Source organism: Chrysemys picta, chromosome 2 (genome assembly GCF_011386835.1).
Source record: "Chrysemys picta bellii isolate R12L10 chromosome 2, ASM1138683v2, whole genome shotgun sequence".
In the NCBI taxonomy this organism is placed as follows: Eukaryota; Metazoa; Chordata; order Testudines; family Emydidae; genus Chrysemys; species Chrysemys picta.
In genome coordinates this window covers 13,390,921-13,417,348 of record NC_088792.1, presented here as the reverse complement: position 1 = coordinate 13,417,348, position 26,428 = coordinate 13,390,921, and the positions used below count along the sequence as shown (strand labels likewise).

General features: G+C 44.7%; 1 protein-coding gene across 10 annotated transcripts in view; it reads right to left on the bottom strand.

Annotated features, from left to right (window-relative positions):
* Positions 1-26,428, bottom strand: part of CRHR2 (corticotropin releasing hormone receptor 2) — a 268,734-nt gene that overhangs the window by 28,984 nt on the left and 213,322 nt on the right. For all 10 annotated transcript variants that reach the window (XM_065582667.1, XM_042859768.2, XM_024100937.3 and 7 more), the window contains one exon: positions 3,217-3,302. In XM_065582667.1, the coding sequence (XP_065438739.1) occupies positions 3,217-3,302 (86 nt within the window). The remainder of the gene's footprint in view (positions 1-3,216; positions 3,303-26,428) is intronic.

Sequence of the window (26,428 nt, the reverse complement as noted above, 5' to 3'; positions counted from 1 at the left end):
GCCTAGAAGTGGAAGGGACCTTGAAAGGTCATCAAGCCCAGCCCCCTGCCTTCACTAGCAGGGCCAAGTGCTGATTTTGCCCCAGATCCCTAAGGGGTCCCCTCAAGGATTGATCTCACAACCCTCGGTTTAGCAGACGAATGCTCAAACCACTGAGCTATCCCTCCTCCCCGTGAAGACAAACAGAAGGGAAAAGGATAATCATGTAAGAGGAGGACAGGCAGATGGCATGCTCCGTCACTTCAAGGAAATGCTTGTCATTATGTACAAGAAAAAAGAAGGAGAAGAAAATAAAGAATAACCCATGGCCATTTCTCAGTGAAAAGGAAGGGAAATAATAGAAATCCCTGCATGTAACAGGGTGCTAAGCCCCTACTCTGATCTGGCAGGCAAGGAGTTAACTGTCTATCCCAATTACTGGCAGTGCAGTGCGGGCTGAGGTTAGCAGAGGGCAGGGGGAATGGGAAAGAACAACCGCCATCGCACCAGGTTATGAAATACCATGTGGCTTTTCTGTCTGCTGCTGCTGCTAACCATTGTGACTCCGACTCCTGGCCACAAACACTTGGGAGAGGCGGCGCTCTGTGAAAGGCTTTTGATCATGCTGGCCATCCCTGCCAGCGAACACTGCATTCTGAACCCAGCGCAGCTCTGCAGTGACACGCGGGTCAGCTGGAAACATTCATTACCTCCATTGCTTTCTCTCTCTAGACACTCTCTGACCCACTTTCTCAGTCACACTAGCTAGAAGCCTGAGCACAGCGAACACCCTGAGATTCTTTTCTGGTCTAGTGAGTGATTTCCTTCCAGTACAGGCAGCTCGTGTGCCCATCCAGTATCCTCCCGCTGGTACCTTGTGCTCCTGCCTGTTTGTTGTATCCACCGGTTGTTTATCATCTTATACTTCGATTGTAAGCACTTTGGGACAGGGGCTGTCTCTTTGGTGTATGTTTGTACAGCATCTAGCACAATAGAGCTGGCTAGGGCCTCTAGGAGCTACCACAATACCAATAAACAATACGAATATGGGGTATTCTTCAAGTTTAAGTGACTATTGGGGCAATACTATTAGATATTACTTGTATTGCAGTAGCATATAGATATATATATATATATGCAGTAGCATATAGCATGCAGAGCTCCAGTCATGGAGCAGGACCCCACTGGGAGCTGTACAAACACAGAAGAAAAAGACAGTCCTTGCCCCCAAGTTCTAAGTGTAAGACAAGAGACAACAGGCGTATAATAATAATAGCCCCCAGCTCTTACATAGTGCTTGTCACCAGTAAATCTCAACCTGCTTTACAAAGGCAGTATCATTCTCTCTATTTTACAGATGGGGAAACTGAGGCACAAAGCGACCAGGTGACTTGTCCAAGGTCACCCAGCAGGCCAGGCATAGCACTCAGGTCTCTTGAATCTCAGTCCAGTTCTCTCTCTTCAGACAGACAGGGAGCACAAGGAAACAATGCTGGTCAGCACGCTAGGCAGTGGTCTCAACCCACAGCTGCCTAACCGTTTAAAAAGGGCAGATTCTTTCATGACATTACTACTGTGAAGTTTAAAAGATTAGGTGAAACATGAGGGACCCCCAGTGCACTGCATGAGGCTTGCATGAAATTTAAATGTTTTTTTTATTCATCATGTGCAGAAGCAGCTTTGCAGCTTTGTGACAAAAACCCTTTGTGACAAAAATCTGATCATCACCACTTGTGCAGGGATAAAGCCAGCTCGTCTTATTCAAGCTGTCTGGGAATGTTTTTACATGCCCCATCATTCACCCCAGGGAGAGCAAGGAGCTGAGATCTCAGTCTTTTCCCCCTTTTGGTTTTGGAACCATTGCATGAGGCATGAGCAGGGAGAATGGAATTATTTTCTACCATGGCTTCATTTCTCAGTGAATATGCAGAGGGGAATCGAAGCAAGAGCATCAGGCCAGTGCATTAACCTCACAGCTTACCCTGAAACCATGTTTCAAGGTCAGAAGCAAAAGGAAAGCAGTGGACCAGACACCAAAGCCACGTTACTCAGGCAAAACTCCCTTTCAAGACACAAGCAGGTCAGACTTCAGGGTTCAGCGCTCAGCTTGGGAACCTGAGATTTCACACAGCAGTGACAGGTGACTTTGGGAGTCCCAGTTGTGCCTGCCATAAAACCTCTGCAGAGCTTGGGAGACCTGCATAACCACACAAGATCTCACTCTGTACTCTAAAGGTCCAGTCTTACAAGGCATTCAAGTCAGCATTTCCTGCAAGGTGCTTACGGCCTCCACATTGCTCCTTGTATTTGGATGTACAGTAATCTGTGGGCATGAACAGAAACATCTCTGTGTCTACCTTCTTGATCTGTGGGCTCAAGGCTATAACCCAATCCTGTACTCCTTGTTTCCCCTCAAATGCCTACTGCCTTCGCTGGGAATTTAGGAATGCAGAAAAGGGATCAGAATTTATGCCTACACATCAACTATTTATTTGGCAGTCAAAGTATTATTACATGCACCCACAAAATTGTGTGCATAAGCGGAGAGGCAATTTGGTACAGGTTGCGCATTTCTACACTCATCAGTCAACTAAGATCCATAAATAGTCTAGTCATCAGTGTAGTGGATTACAGAAAAATGTCGTTTGTATAGCTATTGTAATATATTTTGAAACCGGTAGTTAAATGCTCTCCTCCCATGAACCAATCGTATTTTACTGGAGCGGAAAAAGTGACCTTCTTGATGTATCACTTTTACACCAACTGACCTAGCTAGTGACACTGGGCCAAATTCTGAAATAGGTACCTTTGCATATGTACTGTAGAGGCACATGAGCACCCTGAAGCATGTAAACAGGTTAGGAGATGCAACAGCGCATATCTATCTGCACATAAATTCCAGCTGGGTGTACCTGATTTCATCCATGCACATAACTGGAACGGGTGCAAGAATGTATGCAAATTTCTGTAGACGCATTTTAAAAAAAACCCTGAAAATAACCTGTCCCATGAACAATGATATTGTACCCTAGCAGGGCATGTCTAAAGCATAAGGAGATACAGTTACCAAGCCTAGGTGTACAATCCTAAAATACAAAGGCAGAACAACGTCAGGGCAAGCGGTGGAGTATGCAGCGTTTTCGGTATCTAATTAATAAAAACCCCACAGCGTACATACTGCATAGAAAAGGTCAGAACATTTCTTATATCAATTGTGAAAAGCACTGGCCAACTTACCTGTATTGTATTGTTTCTGAAGTGGTTGACGCTCTCAGTTTTGTCATTAAAATCCTAACGATGTTAAATAGAAATACAAAATTTATCTGGAAAAGGGAAAGGAAAAGATCAGGGAGCTAAAACTGGAGTTAAAAAATGAGATCTACAGAGAAGAGACATCAATAGTCATTTACAGGGAGCCTGATCCCACTGAAGTCAACGGGAGTTTAGCCACTGACTTCAATGGGGCTGGGATTTCCCACGTCATATCAGTGCGCATGGAGTCTGGTCACGTTTGGACAGCAGAAGCAGGTGCCATCTGAAAAGAGGTTTGTGAAACCGACTGTGAGGCCATGCTGGTCCAACCCTCCCACCCCACCCCCGACAAATAGAACCATTCTAGCCAGCTGGGGTGTCAGGAACTAGTCAGGAATCTGGATGGGAGGCTCCAGAGCTATTTTCTAAGCCTGTAAACTCCTCCTTCCCTTCACAAGCCTGCTTTCTGCTGGAGTATCATGTCTGAGCTTGATGCAGATTTGGAAACACCTAGAAATCAGGCCCGATATACATTTTCCATGCATATTAAGGAACTGGAAGCACTGCAGTATTTGGACTCAGAGTAAGAGACCAAGGACACTGCTGCAGTGACCTCATACAGGATGTACCTGAAAAGTAAAATATTAAACAGCAAATCTTCCCAAAATATCAAGGCAAAACGTTCATAGTGCTCCATTTTAGAAAGTTTTCAGCCAGCCACAAAATACAGTTTTCCTGATTTCGATCTCACTTATACAAGTTTACACTGGTTCAACTCCACAGACTTCAGTGGATTCACTCTTCATTGACAGTGGTTATTGTTGTGGTAGCTAGAAACCTCAGTGTTGGACCAGGACCCAGTTGTGCTAGGTGTTATACAAGCACCGAACAAAAAGGCATCCTCTGAAGCATCAGAGATGGCCACAGCTGGGGATGGGGCACTGGGTGGGGTGGACTGGTGATCTGAGATGGTCACCGAAAATTCTCTCTCTCAGATATTTGGCTGGTGGTTTCTTGCTCACATGTTCAGGGTCAAACTGATCGCCATGTGTGGGGTCAGGAAGGAATTTTCCACCAGCTCAAATGGGCAGTGACCATGACGGGGTGGGTGGGTGAGTGTGTTTCACCTTCCTCTACAGCATGGAGCACAGGTTGCTTACCAGGAACATCAGGGTCTATCTTACTTAATCAATTCCATTACCGTTGCAGGGGCCTCAGGTATTGGTGCACCTGAACCCCTCCTATTCCCTGTATGAGGCACACACTAGTTTAGTCTCCTGCAGGGTGTACTACTTTGGTCTAATTTTGATTGTTGGGTTTAGTGGGCAGGTGGTGTTTGTGGCCTGTGAAACACAGGAGGTCAGACTACATGATCTGATGGTCTCTTCTGGCCATAAACTCTATGACTATGACAGTCCCTGCCCCAGACAGCCTGCGACCCAAATATTAGACAAGAGACAACAGATGGATACAGACAGACAGATGAGGGAGCACAAGGAAACAATGAGACAGTCCTTGTCAGCATCGTGGGCAGTGATCTCAGCACACCAGCTGCCTAACCATCGCCCAGTTTTTTGTAGGCATCGCAGCAAAGGAGAGGTTTATGAAGGGATTTGAAGGACGACAAGGTAGTTTTGTGGATGTTTACGAGTCCAGTAACTTCAATAGGAGCTATAGGTGCTCAGCACCTCTGAAAAATCTGGCCACTTACTTACTAGGCATTTACTTAGGTGCCTAAATATGGATTTGGGTGTCTAACCTCAGGCACCTACATTGTCGAGGAATGCCTGCTGACTAGGTTCAGCGGTGGCCTAGAAGAACTGCATCACGCCACTGAAGATGCCATCGCTTGGCTAGATGACTATGCACATGCTAAATAAATAAATTAGTATTGATTACTATTATTGCATAGGTTATTCGTGCAGAAATCAGAAAGACTTTCAGAAACTGGAGTATTGTGTCCAGTTCTGGGTGCCACGTTTCAGGAAAGATGTGGACAAATTGGAGAAAATCCTGAGAAGAGCAACAAAAATGATTAAAGGTCAGGAAAACATGACCTTTGAGGGAAGACTGAAAAAATTGGGTTTGTTTAGTCTGGAGAAGAGAAGACTGAGAGGGGACATGATAACAGTTTTCAAGTACATAAACGGTTGTTACAAGGAGGAAGGAGAAAAATTGTTTTTCTTAACCTCCGAGGATAGGACAAGAAGCAATGGGCTTAAATTGCAGCAAGGGAGGTTTAGGCTGGACATTAGGAAAAACTTCCTAACTGTCAGGGTGGTTAAGCACTGGAATAAATTGCCTAAGAAGGTAGTGAAATCTCCATCATTGGGGATTTTTAAGAGCAGGTTGAACAAACACCTGTCAGGGATGGTCTAGATAATACTTAGTCCTGCCACGTGTGCAGGGGGCTGGACTAGATGACCTCTGGAGGTCCCTTCCAGTTCTATGATTCTATGAAATGCAATACCAAATTACGAATCCTGCCTCAGTGCCCAAGCACAGTTAGTAGCTTGAGATCTCAAAATTCATTCATGCTCCTTCTTCTTACCATCCTATTTGGAAGTTCTGAAATGAATTGTGAGGGATTCTACTGTGTAACCAACTTATAGTTGGCACAGAATCCAAATCAGCCCCAATATTAACTTTCACAAATGAAAGAAAACAAACTACCACAGAGGATATAATCTCTAGTTGGTGTTGACCGGGGTGGGCATGTTTCTTTCCCTATTGGTAACACATTAACAATGTATGCCTGCCTGTAGCATTTTGCATCTTTAACCCTGATCTGCTATAGCCACAAATCAAAATGTCTCACACAAGGGGGGCAAGGTGGGTGAGGTAATGCCTTTGATTGGACCAACTTCTGTTGGTGAGAGAGACAAGCTTTCGAGCCACACAGAGCTCTTCTTCGGCTATAGGGCTTGTCTCTCTCACCAACAGAAGCTGATCCAATAAAAGATATTACCTCATCCATCTTGTCCCTCTAATATCCTGGGACCAACATGGCTACAACCAATTGAACCACACACCGTGGTGGGGGAATGATACTGCCTCTTATGTAGGCCATTTTATACATAAGTATTTTAAAGTTTAGTACTGTCAATATAAGGCTTTGTGATAAACTGGAACAATAAGGAATAAGAAGGTGGGAATTCTTTTCAGAAATGCCCTGCACAACAGTGATATAGTGGCTGTCTGATACTGTACTTCCCTCACATAGAAGGCCATACGCGCCTGGGTGACACTTGAAACCTCCCCAAAAACAACGGCTTCCAAACACAAAGTCACTCTGCCTCGACAAGAGGCATGGAGAGAGGAAGCTCCTTCATTTCATTCAGCACACCAGAGTTTCTCATAAAAAACAACACAATAAGGCAAGCAATTGAGTAGTGACAAAATGTACAAAGTGCTATATACAAATGTAAGAAGTCTAAATACTAAGATGGGTGAACAGGAGTGCCTGGCATTAAATGAGGATTTTGATATAATAGGCATCATGGAAACTTGAAGGAATGAGGATAACCAGTGGGAAATGGTAATACCAAAGTATGAAATGTATGGGAATGAGAGTAGCTCATGCTGGTGCTGGAATGGCACTATATGTAAAAGAAAGCAAAGAGTCAAATGAGGTAAAACTCTTAAATGAAACAAACCGTACCATAGAATTTCCACAGGAAGAAATTCCATATTTGAATAAAAAGAGTATAGCAGTAGGAATATACTGCTGAACACCTGACCAGCATGGTAACAATGATTGTGAAATGCTCAAGGAGATTAGAGGGGCCACAAAAGCAGAAAGCACAACAATAAGGGGTGATTTCAAGTACCCTCATATTGACTGGGTAAATGTCACCTCAGGCCATAATACAGAGATAAAATTTCTAGACACCGATAATGACTGCTTCTTGATGCAGCTAGTCCTGGAACCCACCAGAGGTGAGGCAATTCTTGGTTTAGTCCTTAGTAGAGCACAGGATCTGGTCCAAGAGGTGAATATAGCTGAACCGCTTGGTAATAGCGACCATAATGTATTAAATTTATCATCCATGTAGGGGGGGAAAATACATTTAACTTTAAAAAAGGGAACTATGAAAAAATGAGGATGTTTGTTTGATGGAAATTAGAAGGAGCCATCAGAAGGGTTAAATACCTGCAAGCAGCATGGGGACTATTTAAAAACACCATAAGAGAGGCTCAAGCTAAATGTATATCCCAAATTAGAAAAGACAATCAGAGGACCAAAAGAATGCCACCATGGCTAAACAGTGGAATAATGGATGCCTTGAGAGGCAAAAGGCATCTTTTAAAATTTGGAAGTGAAAACCTAGTGAGGATAATTCAAAGGAGCACCGAGTCTGGCAAGTTAAATATAATAAGGCAGGCCAAGAAAGAATTTGAGAAGCAACTTGCTAAAGACACAAAACTAACTGTAAGGATTGTTTAAAGTACATCAGAAGCAGGAAGCCTGCCGTACAGGCAGTGGGGTCACTGGACAACAAAGGTGCTAAAGAAGCACTTCTTAGTGTATACACAACGTGTCTCAGGTGGCACTCGACCAGGATTCATCACCAAATTTGTTCCGCTGGTTGGATCATTAGCTTCCCTGACCCGGGCTGGGTACTGACGGGGAGCGTGACGTGAACGCTGATCCATGCCCCTGGAAGGAGCTCTCAAAGAAGACAAGGACATTGCAGAGAAGCGAAATGAATTCTTTGTATCAGTCTTCACTGCAGAGAACGTGGGGGAGATTCCCACACCAGAGCTATTCTTTTTGGTTGACAAGTCTGTAGTACTGTCCCACACTGCTGTGTCAATAGAAGAGGTTTTACAACAAACTGATAAATTAAATTGTAATGTTGCCAGGACCAGATGGTATTGACCCAAGAGTTCTGAAGGAACTCAAATATCAAACTACTTACTGTAGTATGTAATCTATTGTTGAAACAAGCCTCTGTACCAGATGACTGGAAGGTAGCTAATACAGTAAAAGCTTTTGTCTCCAGCATGTTAAGGGAATCGGGGGTGCCAGTGAAAAATTCCAGTTAACTGAGAGGGAGGGAGTTTGGGGGCTGAAGTGTGGGATCTGGGAGTGAATTTGGGTGCAGGAAGGGGCTCGGGGCAGGGTGTTGGGATGTGGAAGGGGGTGTGGGGCACGGGCTCTGGGAGGGAGTTAAAGTGTGGGATGGGGCTCAGGGTAAGGGATTGCGGTGCGGGAGGGGGCTTGGGGTGCTGGATCTGGGGGATGCTTAATTGCTAAGACAAACAAGTTTGTCTACCCTTATGGGAGATAATTTTGCCGCTTCTTATTTATAATGTCACCTGAAAGTGAGAACAGGCGTTTGCATGGCATGTTTGTAGCCTACATTGCAAAGTATTTATGTGCCAGATATGCTAAACATTCATATGCTCCTTCAGGCTTTGGCCACCATTAGAGAGGACATGCTTCCATGCTAATGGCGCTCGTTAAAAAAAATGCATTAATTCAATGTGTGACTCAACTCCTCAGAGGAGAATTGTATGTCTCCTGCTGTTTTACCCACATTCTGCCGCATATTTCATGTTATAGCAGTCTCGGATGATGACCCAGCACATGTTGTTTGTTTTAAGAACACTTTCCCGGCAGATTTGACAAAACGCAAAGAAGGTACCAATGTGAGATTTCCAAAGAGAGCTACAGCACTCGACCCGAGGTTTAAGAATCTGAAGAGCCTTCCAAAATCTGAGAGGGACGAGGTGTGGTGAATGCTTTCAGAAGTCTTAAAAGACCAACATCCGATACAGAAACTCCAAAACCTGAACCACCACAAAAGAAATCCTGATGGCATCTGACTTTGATGATGAAAATGAACATGCGTCGGTCCGCACTGCTTTGGATCATTCTTGAGCAGAACCTGTTATCAGCCTGTCCTCTGGAAGGGTGGTTGAAGCATGAAGGGACATATGACTCTTTAATGCCGCTGGCATGTAGCCGGCGTTGCTAGATATTTACAACAGTGCCATGCGAATGCCTGTTCTCACTTTCAGAGGACATTGTAAACAAGATGTTCTCCCACAGTGAAATGTACTTGTGGCCTCAGACATGCATGCACACCGGTGGAGATAGAACCTTGGACTGTTAGCACAGCCCACTGCCATTTGAACTATAGGAATAACTCCAGCAGCTGTGGGTATATAGTGGGCTTTATTCCAGCCAGTAGGAGATATAACCACACATTAAAAGCCAATGTATTATTTATGCAACTTGTCTACCTCGTGTAACATACCAGATCCCCCTATGGCCCTATGTAAATAATAATAGTGACTGAGGTTTCAACTTATCTGAGATAAAAAATGGTTTGGCGTAAGATTTCTGAAGAAGAATGATTTCCTTGCAGTGCCTACACATTCCAGTAATATTATAATTGCATGTGTTCCCCCCCCCCCCCCCCCCCCGGCCTCCCATTCTTGATAGTCTATTTGGTGTAGATATCCATTCTGGTGCATTGTCATTTAATCATTTATGCCTCCAAACCCCCAAGCTCCTTTCTACCCAGAAATAATTATTATAAATAGCTTAATTGCAAACATTTTTCCTTGAAACCCTTTGGGGTGAAATCAATATTTGGATATTAGGCACACAGTTTAATATCTTTTCCTGGTTCATAGCAGGATCTCCAGCTGTTTCTCTGTCCCAGGAGTATTGATGTCATGTGTTTTAATACAAAACTTGTTTGGTGATTTGGCATAAATTTGCTGCTTTGTAGTAAGTAGTATTGGTAATATATGTTATTAATACATGTTTTGTTTATCACTACAAAGCAGTTATTACCAGGAAGCATTTGGTGATTCTTGAGGGGAGGCACAGTAGAAGTTTAATAAAAATTGATCATTTCTTTGCAAACAGCCTTGCCAAAAATTTTAGAGGAATTAAGGGAGAAGGACAGAGGAGCTTTAAAGACTTGAAGCAGCTGCCGTGGATCAGAGAGAAAAAAGCCCAGTGATTCAAATGACGTAGAGATGCAGCCCATGGCTGTGTAAGCGATTCTGTTCTGCACAAAATCTGCTTCTCCAAACTTTGTGGCCTGATGCATGTTGTGCCAAACAACTAAGCAAGCTGTGTCTTAAAGCAAGTGACAGTGGAGTTCCTGGGATAGAGTGGCAGCGGCGCATCTCACTACGAACCTGCGAAGGAGTCTAGATATTCAACTGGATGCCAGCCAATACCAGTGATTGGGGCCATGGGGTCAGAAGGACAACGGTTAACAGTAACTTCAGGCAGTTGCACATGAGTTGCACTTGGAAAAGAAGGGATGGTAGGGGCATCTCTTGGGATGCTGAATAGAACTTACTGCAGTAAGGTTCAATCCACATCTTGTAGTAACGTCTCGGGGCCATCATTAACTTTGCTGGCCAAAGCTTTCCTTTTTGCACAGCGCTATTGTTAACCTTGATTTGTCCTGAACCCCCTTGGGAAGGGGTTTCTTGGACCAAGCATCAGTTGAGCCAATAAAAGGGAAAAGTCTCTCACAGAGATGCGAAAGCATCTCTCCACATTCTCACTAGCTCCTACATCTCACTGTATTTTTTCCCTGTGGGTGAGCTTTCCTGTCCACATCCACTCTCCTATTTCCCAGGCTGATGATGTTAGATTGTCCGATAGGTTCCACAATGAATAGGTCCCGACAGTGGTCTGGTTTGGAACTCCACCTCCCATTTCAACTTCCCCTTTGAATGAGATGCTAAACTCAACGTAATATTGTTTTGAAAATGTTTCTAGGATAGTAATATCCTACCTGTACTCGGTAGGACAGAAAATGTGGCCTCAGTCTTCCATAGCCCTGACACCTGCTGCTTGAAAATTATTCTTGCACTCCTTTTTAAAATATACGGTCACTTTGAGGAGAAGATTTTGATTCATGATCTTCTTGGAAGAATTGTGCTTTCAGGACTGACTTGAAAACATTTAAGAACACTCTTAGTTTTAAGCATGTATTTAAGTCCCCTTATCTTTAATGTGTTCTCCTGCATATGGATGCTTTTTTCTAAATCAGGGCTTAATTCAAGACTGGAAGTCCTCCTAAAAGATATGTTGAGTTCAACCAAAGTTACTGGTTTCAATTCAGCAATTGCTGGCCAAAATTGCATGGCCTGTGTTACGCCAGAGGTCAGACTAGATGATCACAATGGTCCCTTTTGGCCTTAAAATCTACGGGTGAAATCTTGACCCCACTGAAGCTAATGGGAATTTTGCTACTGACTTCAGTTGGGCTGGGATTTCCCTCTGTGACTCTGTGAAGATGGTACATCAGGTCAAAAAGGAGGGTTGAATGTCTTATTAGGACCCCATGTGGAAGAATACCATGAGGAGGAATTACCTGAGGGTTGAATACAGAAGACCCAACAAGGAGGTATAAAAGTAGGGGAAATGCATGAATTTCTTCAAGGCATTGTCTATGGCAGTGGCTCTCAACCGTTCCAGACTTCTGTACCCCTTTCAGGAGTCTGATATGTCTGGCGTACCCCCAAGTTTCACCTCACTTGAAAACTACTTTCTTACAAAATCAGACATAAAAATACAAAAGTGTCACAGTGCACTAGTACTGAACAATTGCTTATGGTCTCATTTTTGCCATATAATTATAAATCTATTGGAATATAAATATTGTACTTACATTTCAGTGTATAGTATATAGAGCAGGATAAACAAGTCATTGTCTGTATGAAATTTTAGTTTGTACTGACTTTGCTAGTGCTTTTTATGTAGCCTGTTGTAAAATGAAGCAAATATCTAGATGAGTTGATGTACCTCCTGAAAGACCTCTGCATACCCCCAGGGGTACATGTACCCCTGGTTGAGAACCACTGGTCTATGGTAGGGTTTGGCTTCTTTTGATTCCCTTCACCTCTTTATACAGTTTAGCTACTTAGACCTCATATTTTTATCTTACGTGCTGGAGAAATTAGGAATTTAAACTCCCTATGAGAGCATCTTGCCTGCCCCCTGCCAATCCAATCCTGGCAGCCACATTGACTAGATGCCCTCAAACACATCTTTTCCCATCTATAATTTGTATAATGTATCTAATAAAAAACTCCCTATACTTGCTATCTCTTCATTTGCATCAAATTTAAATATTAATCCATTTGCCGCTTTGCCATTTTATAAAACGCAGTAAAATCCACCCTGTGATTTAGTAACCCAAGCTGAATGCAAAGCAGTCATCTCATTATATACTGTCATCTTGACCTCACTGAACTAATATTCTGCCAGCTTCTTAATTCCCGTTTTAATTGCCCTGCCACATTGCTTTGACATTATTATTAGATGGAGCTCTTTCATTACAAGAGTGCCCCTTTCAAAGCTTACATGCATCAGAGTGACTCCTTTTGGCTTCTAGCAGGATGTGGAATCATCTCCCTAGGGAAACAAGCCCCAATGCTTAAATTATTTAAAAATGGATTAGATCAATTTCTGGAGAATATAGTGGAAAATTTCACTGGTACTGGGGATAGAATAAATGGAACAAACCATCATTTATCCTCCCAAACTTTTATTCTAGGCTTCCGAACATATACACTTGTCTCTGACCATGAGAAATGCTGGACTGGAATGGCAGGGATGCTTCAGATTGGGCCGGAGGTGCATCTGTCAAACTGGGGGTGGGACAGCATGCCCAGCACCTGCCTGGGTCACGCCATTGCTTAAACAGGGACTTATCAGACCCCCCCATGGTCAGCTTCATTGGGCAAAAACAATCTCAGATCAGATGTTTCCACGATGTAACAGACACCATCTCTTCCAGCTATTCAGCCTAAATTTTCATCCTCTTCATTTCATCCCATTATTCACAGCTATACCGTATTTCCTACTTGGTCCCTCCAGTGCTTCTTAGTCTCAAGCAGTGAAAGAACATCCCAAAAGAACCACTTATTTGCGATATTTCAGCACTTCCAGCCCTGGGCCTAACCACAAATCCCAGAGACATGAGAAGAACGTGTAGGGGAAAGTTAACCAAACCTGTTCAGCCTCTGAGTCTTTGGGTTTGAGATTTGTGACAGAGTTTGGATCCATTCAACTGTCCCTCACTTTAGAGCTAAATTTACCTCCATCCCACACATATCTGCTGTTATCTCAGGGTTTATTCTGGTGCATTACTTACATATGAACTGCTGAATCCCCAAAAACATTACTGATATTACATTAGTAGCGCATCACCCATCAGCAGTGTCCCGAATCAATATTTTTCTTTAGTTTTTCATTTTGCTTGTCTGCCTCTATTCAAGACTCAACAAAGAGGTAGGCTGGTAACTGAGCTGAGCCCTTAATGCACATTAATGGAAAGGGAACAACTCACACCAATGCTTTATAACATGCAGGTGGTGACAGAAATGCAGTAGATTACAAATTTCTTTTTGATAGTGTTCTGCCTATAAAATATATAAACAGGAGACTTCAGAGGCACTGCACAATCCATTCGGAGCAGTGACACGTCTGTACAAAAGTTAATACAAAAATTACCATTAGTTAATATACTACATTGTAGCTTGGTAATGCTTTTCGTTCAAGAATTGCAAAGCCTTAAAATACATAATGCAACTGACTTCTATGCAGACAGTGGGGTGGGACGAAGACCAATATTTTTGTAGGGGAGAATTTGCCATTAAGCATGTACTGGCCCCTCTGTTGTTATCAACCCTTAATATACATCCACAACCCCCCCCCCCCATGCATTAATAGTGATGGCCTAGGCAGGTAACAGATTTTGCACCATGGTTTTATTAGGAAATGAGACTGTACAAAGAGGGCACCTTCCACTTTAATAGACTTGTGCTCAGAATCATATTTGCTTACCATAGTGACTAAAGTAAGCATGCACAACTCTTTACTGTTATTGGTTCTGCAGGGTATGTGGTATGCACCTAGATGTGACCGAAAGCACCCCTGTATTCATACCCCACACTCTATTGTAATAATATTTGTACAAAATACACCTTGTGAGGTATCATTTGAAAATGAATAACTCACAGGATTTGAAAACCACTTCCCAGCCAGCTCTCCCTACATGGTAGTCTTCACTGAAATCTCTGGGTGGTTAAAGAAGAGAGCTGGATTCTAGTCTAGCTCATACACCATCAATGGAATTCAGTTCCAATGACAGAGCCAGTCAACGATCCCTGTGCAACCACAATGAAGTCAAGGGGGCTACTCAGGTGTCACTGAAGCCAGAAAGCAATGGAGCTGTACAGGTGTATAGTCACTGAGTTCTAACTCTGGCAGAAGAACTTTTGCTACTGCTGGGTGAGGTACAGAAAGGAAATCTAACCAAACGTTTTCAGTCTTCAAACTGGTTTGCTATGAGGTTTGGTTGTTATTTTATCCAACGCCATTTGACCAGACAGCTGTACCACCTGGTGTGGTGACCCAATGCTTTCACAAGCAAAGCAGCTCTAAGCCAGGTCAGTGTTAGACTAAGGGCATGTCTACATTGCCATCAGACACCCCGTAGGGCTCGGGCTATAGGGCTGTTTAATTGCAGTGTAGACATTTAGGCTATGGCTGAAGCCCGAGTTCTGGGACCCTCCCACCTCGCAGCCCAAGCCTGAACCTCTACACTGTAATTAAACAGCCCCTGTACCCAAAACCTGCAAGCCTGAGTCATCTGGCACAGACCAGCTGCGAGTGTCCAATTGGAAGGTAGACATACCCTATGAGACATCCATGGAACACCTACTGCAGAGCAGATGCTTAAGGAAGTGTTACTTATGGTCCAGTAGGTGGCACTCTTCCCTTTGAGTTAGAATCAAAACTCTGCCTGAGAGCCTTAGGAACAATCCTTGGGGGGAAATTCACATTTAAGGCATGTCTTCACTGCACAGGTAACCTGAGTGATCGGCACCTGGGGCTGAGCACTCTGGTTAGCCTAGCCCAGGTGTGAGCATCGCCCCAGCAGGGCCCCACCGTGCTCACCATTTCTGCACTTACCGATGGTCGCTTGGGGCATATCCCAGGGTTCTTTGTGCTGAGACTCTCTAGGATTCTTTATCAGACAATTGTGTCAGTTGCATTTGAACTTGTCTGTCCTTTGGGAGGAATTGTGGGAAGGGATTAGATGACTATCAGCACTTGAGGATTTTTTGCCTGTGTCCTCCAGCCTGAGTTAAACTGGAGGCCAGGTTCTAACCTATACTCCTTGCTGGATCAGCTAGCTTGGCTTAGAGCACCTCCAAACACGTCTCAGAGGTTTTTCTGTGTGGGTGCTATAGGGAGTTGGGGTAAGAACCAGCGTTAGTGTGCAGTGAAGACATTCTCTTAGACCTGGCTAATGCTGCCCCTTGTTCTGCCAGTGGAGCAGCTGTGACCAGACTTTAAAGTACAGAACTTGTCAGCTCTGACTCACTATTCTACTTGATGATTCTATTTGTCAGGGCCGCCCAGAAGGGGGGGGGGGGGGGGCAAGTGGGGCAAGTTGCCCCAGGCCCTGCAGGGGCCCCCACGAGAGTTTTTCGGGGTCCCTGGAGCGGGGTCCTTCACTCGCTCCGGGGGCCCCGGAAAAGTCTCATGGGGCCCGGGCCCCCGGAGCTTCTTCCGCTCCGGGTCTTCAGCGGCAATTCGGCGGCGGGGGGTCCTTCCACTCCGGTACCCGCCGCTAAAGTGCCCTGAAGACCCGCGGCGGGGGATCCTTCCGCCCCGGGACCTGCCGCCGAAGTGCCGGGTCTTCGGCGGCAAGACCCCAGGCCCCCTGAATCCTCTGGGCGGCCCAGCCATTTGTACTTGGCATAGACGCTACATCTAAAACAGAGGGGGACCTATAAAATGCAGGCTCTAGAACAGCAAGATCTCTGGAATATGAATAGGATGGGTCTGATCAGAATGCCAGCAGTGAGGTGTTGTGTTGTTCAGAACCATCTACAGGAGAAGTGAACAAGCATCCTACCAAGAACTAATTTAGGAAACTCCAGTTGAAGGATTATATGATGCAGATTCTTGTCTACATGGGAGCATCCCTTTCTGGAAGTCAGTTGGTGACTCCTTCTTCAGTATCTCTGGCAATAGGGAATGGGAGAACCAGGTTATTTAAAACAACTACCCCATTCCCTCCTAGAACCTTTGTCCAGTTTTAGAATCATCATTGAACTAAAACTTTTGGAGGTTCTGAAATTTTTTTTTAAATTCACTTCCTGATTCCATCCAGGATCAGACAGAAAGTACTAAAATAGCATCAGGCTTTTTGGTGAGATTTATTGGTGGGGCAATAAATAAAGCTCTGCTTTGCTTACCTGGCTTTAGCTCTATCTTCAGTCAGGGTTTATCCGGCCTGATTAATCTAAGAGGTTTCATTGTATTTTGTGCTCTCTCCTACAAACACTGACCTATTTGGGATCTCCGTTAAACAGTGCTGTACTAACCCTAAAAACTAGTAGAGAAATAAGCTCATTGGATCACTATTTTTCACAGTGCTGAAATGTTATAGATTGTGGCCAGAAAGGACCATTATGATCTTGTCTGACCTGCGTAACAAACCACAGAATTTCACTCAGTGATTCCTGAACAAAGCCAGTAACTTGGGGTTGAGCTACAGTGTCTCTTTTAGAAAGACATCTGCGCTGCTCAATTTAAAGATGCCAAATGATGGAGGATTTGCTACACCGCTCTGTACATCGATTAAACAGTCTATTTAACGTTGCTCTTGTCTTCTTATGTTATGACAAAGTGAGATGGCACACAGGAATTGATAGCAGAGCCGTAAGTCATTAAGACCACTTGAAAATGGATTTAAATTATCTCAAGCAAACCCTGGAGAACAAGGGTCAAATTCCACATTGCCTGCCTCCATAATTGTAATAACACTTAGCTCATCTCTAGTGCTGGGCATCCATAGATCTCAGAGCACTTTACAAAAGAAAGTCTGTAGCATTAACCCCATTTTACAAATGGGGAAACTGAGGCACATAACAGTGAAGTAACTTGCCCAAAGCCAAACAGATGATTAGTGGCATAGCTGAGACTAGAACCCGGGTCTCCCTACCTACTTACACTGGTAGTGAATTTATCCCTGTGAATTATTTTCAATTAGGTCCAAAATGCACAGGCCAGGAAATTGCTTAATTCTCAATCAAAAAAAAAATCTGTTAAAGCTAAAGCACGTTTTGAACAGTCTAAATGTTATTAACCAATCAGCAGGGGAGCTCTGAGGTCTAGTGGTTTAAAATACCGAAAGTTAACAAACTCTTAGCTCCCAGAAATATTGCAGAGTGATTCAAATCCAGGTCCAGGAGTTAGTTAATACCATCAGATGCTGAATCAATTGAATCTGCTGCTCATTTACTGATGGTTAACCATGCGTGATTTACAATATTCTTGTAACCTTTTGATGGCTCGCCTCTGAGATGGATTGGGTGGAAGACACTATATCAAATAAAGTCTTATGATTTCTCAGGAAATTCATGTTGAAATTTGATGCGTTGGCATGGACTCTCAACCCTTCGCCTCCTGTGCTATCCCCCACCCCAGACAGAGACATTAGATTAAAACCAGACTAGGCTAGTCCGAGCAGCAATAATGGGATTAGTACTACACATTCCAACTGAAAACATTTAGCAGAACCCTATTTTACAGCACCACAAGAAATTGAATTTCAGAGTATCAAACACGTTTGCAGGGCTGCATCTTTTGGTATTTTGCCAGGACTGGGATGCATCAAGGGACAAAAAAGAAATATAAAATATGATGAATTACAATTTCTCTCTCGTAATTTACTAGATAAAGAGATAGGCTACGGGGAACAGGATACAGGCTATGCATTTTATATTCATGGGTTCCTTTGGCGCTGAGATCCAAACAGAAAGCAGCTGGCAAAGAGTAATCTGGATCCCATCTTCCAATTTTTAATTGATGAAAACATTTCTATTGCTTCCAAAACCACAAAGAAAGCAGTTAAACAATCATGATTCATGCACCAGTCAGCACCATAGTGCCTTGAGACTCAAGAATCAAACATCATTGTCTCGGGAACAAGACTCAGATGACTTTGTTCTCTATTGCCCTGCAGTTATTTACACCAGTAAAGGTGAATCCAAAATCAGAATGGTAGCCATTTGCACACCCCCTTTGCATTCATTTTGTACTGGTGTGATTGATTGCACATGGTGCAGGACAACGGTGAATCAGGTCCAAAGGGTAAAAGAATTTCAGAATGCCTAAGACTGTGTCTATACTGCAGCCAAAAAAACGCCGGCACCAAGTCTCAACGTCGAGGTCAATGGAATCGGGCTCACAGGGTTTGGGCTGCAGGACTAAAACTTGCAGAGTAGATGCTCAGGCTTAGGTTGGAGCCTGGTCTTTGAGATCCTCCCACCTCACAGGGTCCTAGAGGCCAGGCTGCAACCCAAGTCTGAATGTCTACACAGCAAATTTTAACCCCACAGTCCATGAGCCCGAGTCAGCTGACCATGCAGCTGGTCTTTTATTGCAGTGTAGACGTACCCAATGTGAATTAGGAGCCTAAGTCCCATTGACTTTCAACATGACCTTGGTTTGGGCTACACTTAAAAATTAGATGGATCTAGCTACATCACACGGGGCTGTGAAAAATTTTGCACCAAGTGCTATAATTAGGTTGACCTTAGCCCCAACGTAGATGCGGCTCGAATTCTTCGGTAGATCTAGCTACTGCCTCTCAGAGATGGATGAGCTACATCAACAGAAAAGCCCCTTCCATTGATGTCAGAAGCGTCTCCATGCAGTAGCATTGCTGCAGTGCCATAGCGGTGCTGGTGTAGTAGCTGTAGTGTAGACATGCTCTTAGGAGCCTAAGTGCCTACATCTCTTTTGAAAATGGGTTTTAGGGCTTATCTACACGGAAATTTACCAGCAGGACTGTACCAGTATAATCATAGCATTATAGTTATACCAGTGTAACACCTCATTTGGACACTCTTCTTTGGGAATAAGAGTGCATTTTCCCGGTACAGTTTATGTGATTTGACACCAATACAATAATAGCAGTATAATTATACTGGTATAGTTCTGCTGGCAAATTTCCCCATATAGACAAGCTCTTCGGCTTTTAAGTCACATAGGAACATTTTACCCAAAGTCTTTAACTCATCATTGGTTCAAATCCACCTCTCATCAGTAATGACTGAAAGCTGTTACACAGGTTAATGGTGGTGTGTGCACAACTTTATTGTGGTCTTTCTTCCCTTTTTAGGGGGCCAGGCATCCACATCACACACAAAGACAAGACTGAATAGGCATGGAGACTGAGCCATGCTTTCATCCTTATCTGTATCAGGGCAAAGGCACTCTGGCACACTGGTGAGGAAGCTTGTCCTACCATTACCTGTACAGCACCCACTTAGATGGAGGACTTCATTCTTCAGTGCTGTCAGTCCAGCACTTCTCATAATGTCGTTTTAAAGGTGCAGTGATAAATGACGTTTGGCCTGTGATTCGCTTGAATTGACTTCAATATACATCATATAATGACGGTATATTTCGTTGCTTTAGCACAATTAATGGGTATGCATTTTATGAGGCAGACTCAGAAACAAAAACCACAACTATGCAATCAGAGGACTAATTTAGCAAGAGTGTTAAGAAATATATTTTAAGTTCCAAGACAACGCGCCCTCATCTCTCGACCAAACAAAGGTGCAGCTGTGGCCTCGTATGTAATTAACAAAGATGGTGAGTTTTTCTCACCTAATTTCCTAAAATGTATCAAACTTTCTGAGCTATACAACGTAATTACTGTTGTATTCACCTGGGTCTTAATTAGAGCCCTAATGCAGGCCAATGAGAAGGGCCCAATTTGAAGGAATACCTGAGCTCTATCTAGCATGGCGCTCCCCAGATTTATGGTCTGTATGGTGGCCAGGCTGGCCTCTGGCCCAGTTTAGAGTAGTCTCAGGGCTGTTCTAAATTTCAGCCAGCTGCAATGGCCACCAAGGGACTATTATGGCAACAAAAGTAGGCAGTCTAGCTGTATCTCCACTTCCCTGGCTATGCCCCCAACATGCTGAGGGATGTGAGGGGCTATTCCACTCACTCTATGTCTCACAAGGCATTCCACAGTCAATTTATAGCCCTTTGGCACTTAGGGTGACCACCTTTGTTGGATGGAGTTCAGGGAAAACCACATGAAAAACAAGAGACAACCATTTATTGTAAGCGACATTTTAGGGAAATACCGTTCCTCTTAGCATATCATGTATTTTTTCTCTCAAGTGTACATTTGTACTACCCTCAAGTATACAAAGCAATTCTTATAAGCTTCGATTTAATGTTTAAATGGTCAAGGGACATCCCTTAAAATAAGGAACGGGTGGTCACCCCAATGAAATAAGGGATAGTCCCTTAAAATAAGGGACAGGTAATCACCCTATTTACATCCAGCAGGGGTCCCCAACGTGGTGCCCATGGGTGCCATGGTGCCCGCGTACTGGCCGGCGGACGAGCATCCGCCGAAATGCCGCTGACAAGCAGCGTCATCCAGAGGCGTCGCCGCCGAAATGCCGCTTCTGGATGCTGCTGCTTGTCGGCGGCATTTTGGCGGTGACACCTATTGACGTTGCCGCTTGTTGGCGGCATTTCGGCAGATGCTTGTCCGCCGCCGCGGTCCTCTGTGGCTCATCGTCTGGTGCCAGCCGGACGAAAAAGGTTGGGGACCACTGACATACAGCGTAAAGGGGCCATAACAGACCCACGATTCAGGCCTCAACGTGATGCTGTACAAAATGAAAATACCATATAGTCTGGCAAACCTAACTACTGATTTCTAAATAGGACTCACCACTGTAGAGTCACAAGCAAGTCAGCTTAGGAACTACCTCTGCCTTGTGTTAAATGGTTTACTGAGAGATCATTTCTGCTGACTTTCTTGGCAACATATATCTATTCTCTTGATTTGTTTGGCTAAGAACATTTGCAAGAAAATAGGCTCTGTGTTATTGAGAGTTTATCCCCTCCTGCTGAGAGAGTTTTTACTCTCCTGCACACACAATAATCTGTTTGCGGTATCTTCATAATTAACACAGCAATTAACTCTCCTGATTTCAGGTGAGGAAACAGTCGTGGCAACTGCTGAACTGCTAGGCAACGGAGAGGCTGGTTTAATGCAAAATTAAATGAAAAAGAGAAAAGGACAGAGCTAGGTTCTCCACTGAGACCACTGTCTGCGGGGCTCCAAAGAGCGGGTTACCGCTCACACATCCTGGGGCCAGTTCTATGCCAACCATGCACCATCCAGATCCCCAGCATGCCACTTACTCTTACCGTTTACCCTGAAGAAGTCTGTAGACCACAGTGGGGTAGGGCTCAGCTATGCCCATTCTACATCAGTTGGAGGGTCTCCCAAGCTAAGGGAATCCTGAGGGGTGGGGATCTGCCTGCTTTTTGACTCTTGTGTACCATAAGTGTGCTGCAAAGGATGAAGAAGAGAATCTGCTTCCAAGCCTTTGGCATCCTTCGTTCTAGAGAGGATGTTTTCCTGAAGTTTCCCCATGAAGCATCAATAGGTTTTAACTAAGCGTGGGGCTTATCGACCAGCACAAGATCACTCACCCTGTGCAGTAACTGAGGTTCTGTAAGATGGTTGTCCCTGTGGGTGCTCCACTTTAGGTGAATCTGCACTCCTGAGCTTGTAAACGGCAAATTTGTAGTAGCTGTGCCAGTTTGGGTCACACATGTGCTGTTCCCATCTCACACTGCCTCTGGCGGTTACATAGCGCTGTGCGACCAATCCCTCATTGGTTCCTTCTTTACCACAGAGTCTATGGTGCAAAAAACCCTCCGAAATAGAGGGGAGGATGGAGGGTATTGGAGCACCCACAGGGACAGCCATCTTGAAGAACTGCAGTTACTGCACATGGTGAGTGACCTTCTCTTCTTCTTCAAGGGATGTCCCTGTGGGTGCTCCACTTTAGGTGACGGTAGAGCAGTGCCCCTCAGTGGAAGGGAGGGGTTTTGGAGTTGCAGTCATGGCAGACGATAAAACCACAAGTCCCAGTACAGCGTGTGATGTCGAGTGCTGCTCTATGGCATAGTGCTGTGTGAACATATGGATTGACGCCCAAGTTGCTGCTCTGCAGATGTCCACAATGGGCACATTGTTGAGGAAAGCTATCGATGTAGAGAGAGCTCTGGTGGAGCTCTGTGGGTCCCTGGTGGGGGTTGTAGCTATTGATGGCAATAGCAAAAGTCAATGCAGCTGGAGATCCATTTTGACAGCCTTTGTCTGGATGCGGCGTCTCCCTTAGATTGTTCTGTGATGGAAAGAAATAACTTTGGTGACTTTCTGAAAGACTCTGTCCTTTCAATGTCAAACGCTAGCACCCTTCGGATGTCCAGGGTATGAAATATTGTTTCTTGCTTGTTCCTGTGAGGATTTGGAAGAATGATAGTAGATGGATGTGTTGATTCAAGTGGAATGATGGAACTATTTTAGGTAGGAACTTGGGGTGTGGTCATAGGGTAACTTTGTTTTTGAAAAATATTGTGTATGGGGGATTTGCCATGAGGGCCCCCTGCTCTCCTACTTGTGGGGTGGATGTGATAGTGATGAGGAAGGCCACCTTCATCAAAAGGTGGAGAAGTGAACACTTCTCTAGTTGTTCAAAAGGCGCCCCCATAAGGCATCACAGCACCAGAGTGAGGTCCTATGTTGGAAATAAGGGGCTCTTATTTCAGGGTAAAGGTTACAAAGACTTTTGAGGAAGCATTTAGTGGTAGGGTGGGCGAAGATTGAGAACTTGTCCACTTCATGGTGGAACGCCATGATTGCCACGAGGTGTACTCTGATCGAGCTCATTGAGAAACCAGGTTTCTTGAGTTCCAGTATGTAATCCAATACCATTGATAAAAGAGAGGTAGTTGCTATTGTTTGCCTATTCTGGTACCATGTATGGAATCTCTTCCATTTGCAGAGATAGGTATACTGTGAAGTAGATCTTCTGCTGTTTAAAAAAAATGTCCCTTACCTCCTTTGAACAGGTCATTTTATTATCTTGGAACCATGGAGTAGCCATGCCTTCAGGTTAAGTCTTGCCAGATTCGGGTGGTAAACAGGTCTGTGTGGAATATATACTCTCCTGAGCCACCCTTGCAGGCATTGCATGTGTAGTTTGGCATGCTTGAGAAATGTCGTGCTGACATATGGCCTAATAGTTGGAGGCAGGTCCTGACCGATGTCTGTGGGCTGGCTTGCATTATAGCGATTAGGTTGCCAAGGGTGGTGAATCTGTGCTGGGGCAGAGAGGCTGTAGCTTCCAAAGGGTTAAGGTAGGCCTGATGAACTCTAGTCTCTGCATAGGTGATTTTTGTTCTGTCTTTTGGGTAGCTTCAAGTGCCTCTTCTCGAGTTGAGGCTTTGAGTAAGCAACCATCCAGATAGGGGACTATTATGACTGCTCATCTGTGGAGGTGAGCTGCCACAACCACAAGGACTTTTGAGAATACCCGTGGAGCCGTATATAAGCCGAAAGTGAGTACTTTGTACTAGTGATGATCTGTTCCCAGAACAAATCTGAGAAACCTCCTGTGTGAGGGATGTATCAGGTGGAAATATGTATCCTGGAGGTTGAGGGCAGAGAACCAGTCCCCTTGTTCTAGGGCTGGAATTATCATTGTTAGAGTAATCATCCTGAATCGCTGAGTCTTCACAAATTTGTTGAGTCTTCTTAAGTCAAGAATGGGCCTCCATCTTCCGTTTTTTTCTGGGTTAGAATATAACGGGAGTAGAAATGCTTCCCTTTGTGTTGTGTTGGTACTGGTTCTGCAGCGCCTAGGTGTATGAGACGGTTTACCTCCTGTCACAGTAGGTGTTCATGAAAAGGGTCCCTGAAGAGGGATGGAGGTAAATTGGATGGAATAGTCAATCTTGATGATTTCTAATACTCATTTGTCTGATGTGATGTTTTGCCACACTGGGTGGAATGGAGTCAGACGGTCTCCGAATGGATGGATGGTGCCAGATGGGTCCAGCAATAGAAAAAGTGGGAGATGTGTCTGGTCTCGACCTTGTTGTTTAGAGGGAGACTGTTGAGATGTCGAGGGCTGAGAAAGGAGAGGTCACCGTCTTGCAGGTCTCTGCCTCTGCCTTTGTGGGTCATATTGCCTATGAGGTTGGGTGTAAGGCACAGATCTAGATCTTTGCATCGAATAATCCTTCCCCTGTTTTTTCTTTTGTGTAGGCGTGTATATGCCCAAGGATCCCAGAGTCGCCCTGGAGTCCATCAATGTGTGAAGGGACTCATACGTATTGGCTGCAAACAACTTGAGGCCTTCGAACAGGAGGTCCTCGACAGTTGATTGTATGTCTTTGGGGAAACCCGAGAGGTGGAGCCAGGAAGCTTCTCACATTACCATGGCTGTGGCAAGGGAGCATGCTGCCATGTCTGCGGCGTCCAATGAAGCTTGTAAAGCTGTGCGAGCTAGGAGTTGACCCTTGGATATAAAGCTTTAAATTGTTCTTTTTTGTCCTCAGGTATGTGTTCAATAAAGTCAGAGATTTTTGAGAAATTGGAATGATTGTATTTGGCCATAAATTCTTCATATTGTGCAATCCTGAACTGTAGGGTTGCTGAAGAATAAGCTTTATGACCAAAAAGGTCCAATCTCTTCCAGTCCTTGTCATATCGGGTGGATCTGAAAATAGAAATTCCATCCCCTTGGAAGGGACATAGTATTTTTTATCCACTCTTTTGCAGGTGGGCAGAATTGTTGCTGGGGTCTGCCAGGGGGTCTTTAGTCAGTCCATAAGGGCCTCATTTATTGGGAGGGCAATCTTGGAAGAGATTGAAGTCTGGAGGATGTCCAACAACTTATGCTAAGACTCCACAACCTCTTCCAGTGGAATCTCCAGTGGGTGGTGCGGGCATGATAGCTTCATCCGGAGAAGAGGATGAAAAATTGGCAGCTGGGGCGACTTCCTGATCCCAAGTCTCCTCCAGTTCCTCGACTGCCTCTTCTGGAGGTTCAGAGGGTCCAGGTACAGAGGACGATGGAGAATGTCTCGACCTCTCCTTATGTGGACTGGGAAACTTAGGATAGTGTTGGTGGTATGCTGCCCATGGGTCCCAATAAGGTCACTGTGGGAATGGCGTGTGTGACAGCATCCATGGGTGTCAGTGCCATCCTTGAGTTTTAGGTCTGGGGTGGCATTCATGTTGGTTTAGTGGACCTGGTCTGGTAGTTGTGTGGATAGGTGAGAAGTGATGGGAGGAGTAGATTTCTCCTTCATCCTCCTCCTCCTTGTCGTTGGATAAAGGATGAGCTGATCTGGATGATGTGGTAAGTTGGCATGGTACTGGAGTGAGGTCAGTACAGGGGAGTGGAGATTCCGGTGTCAAGGAGACAAAAAGTCTTTAAGTTGGAGAAATTGCTGCGGTACCGAGAGTGTCGATACTGAGGAGGGTGTTGTTGGTGGTACCGGTGCCTTTACCGTGGTTGTTGGTGCCGAGGGTCGTGTGCAATGCGCTATAAAGGCAGAAGGGTGGCGCCATAGATTGTAGCGCTGCCAAGCTTATCGCTGCTGCATGTTTGAGCGGCTCAGGCACTACCGAAGCATGGATGGTAGGTTTCCCTTTTGTGCCTTTTTCCAAGCCAGCCCACTTACGGGCTTTGGCTCGCATGGTACCCATGATACTGGATGGTCTTGCTACTTCAGAGGTGGGCACTCTCAGTGTAGTCGGTACTGATGGGGTCTGACAGGTCGGGGAACATCTCTTTTTGACAGGTTCCCAAGAAGGGGAGGTCAGAGCCTGTTTCTTTGTAACCGTTTTGGAGGAGTGCTCCTTCCTCAGAGAGTGGTGGGGAACCTCTGTCAGACGCCACCATTGGAGACCGTTGTCCAGGAGGGGTTCGTGATCCTGGGTTGGACACTGGGCTCAGAGACTTCTCCACCATGAGGCGTTTTAGCTGTAGGCCCCTTGCTTTCCTGGCACGGGTCTTCAGATTGTGGCAGTGGGAGTACTTTTGGTGTGTGCGTCTCGCCAAGGTAGTGGAAACACTGTGAATGCCTCTCAGAAACTGGGAGTGGTGACCAGCAAGTGAGGCAACGTTTAAAACCCAGGGAGCCAGGCATGCCCCTTAGAATAGGGTTTCTCCCATGGGGAAGGGTAACTATACTGCACTAAGGGGTATCCGAATAACTGAAACTTAAATTCATAAGAATTTTTTTTAAAGAAATAGATAAATGGGGAAGAGATAGGGTAGT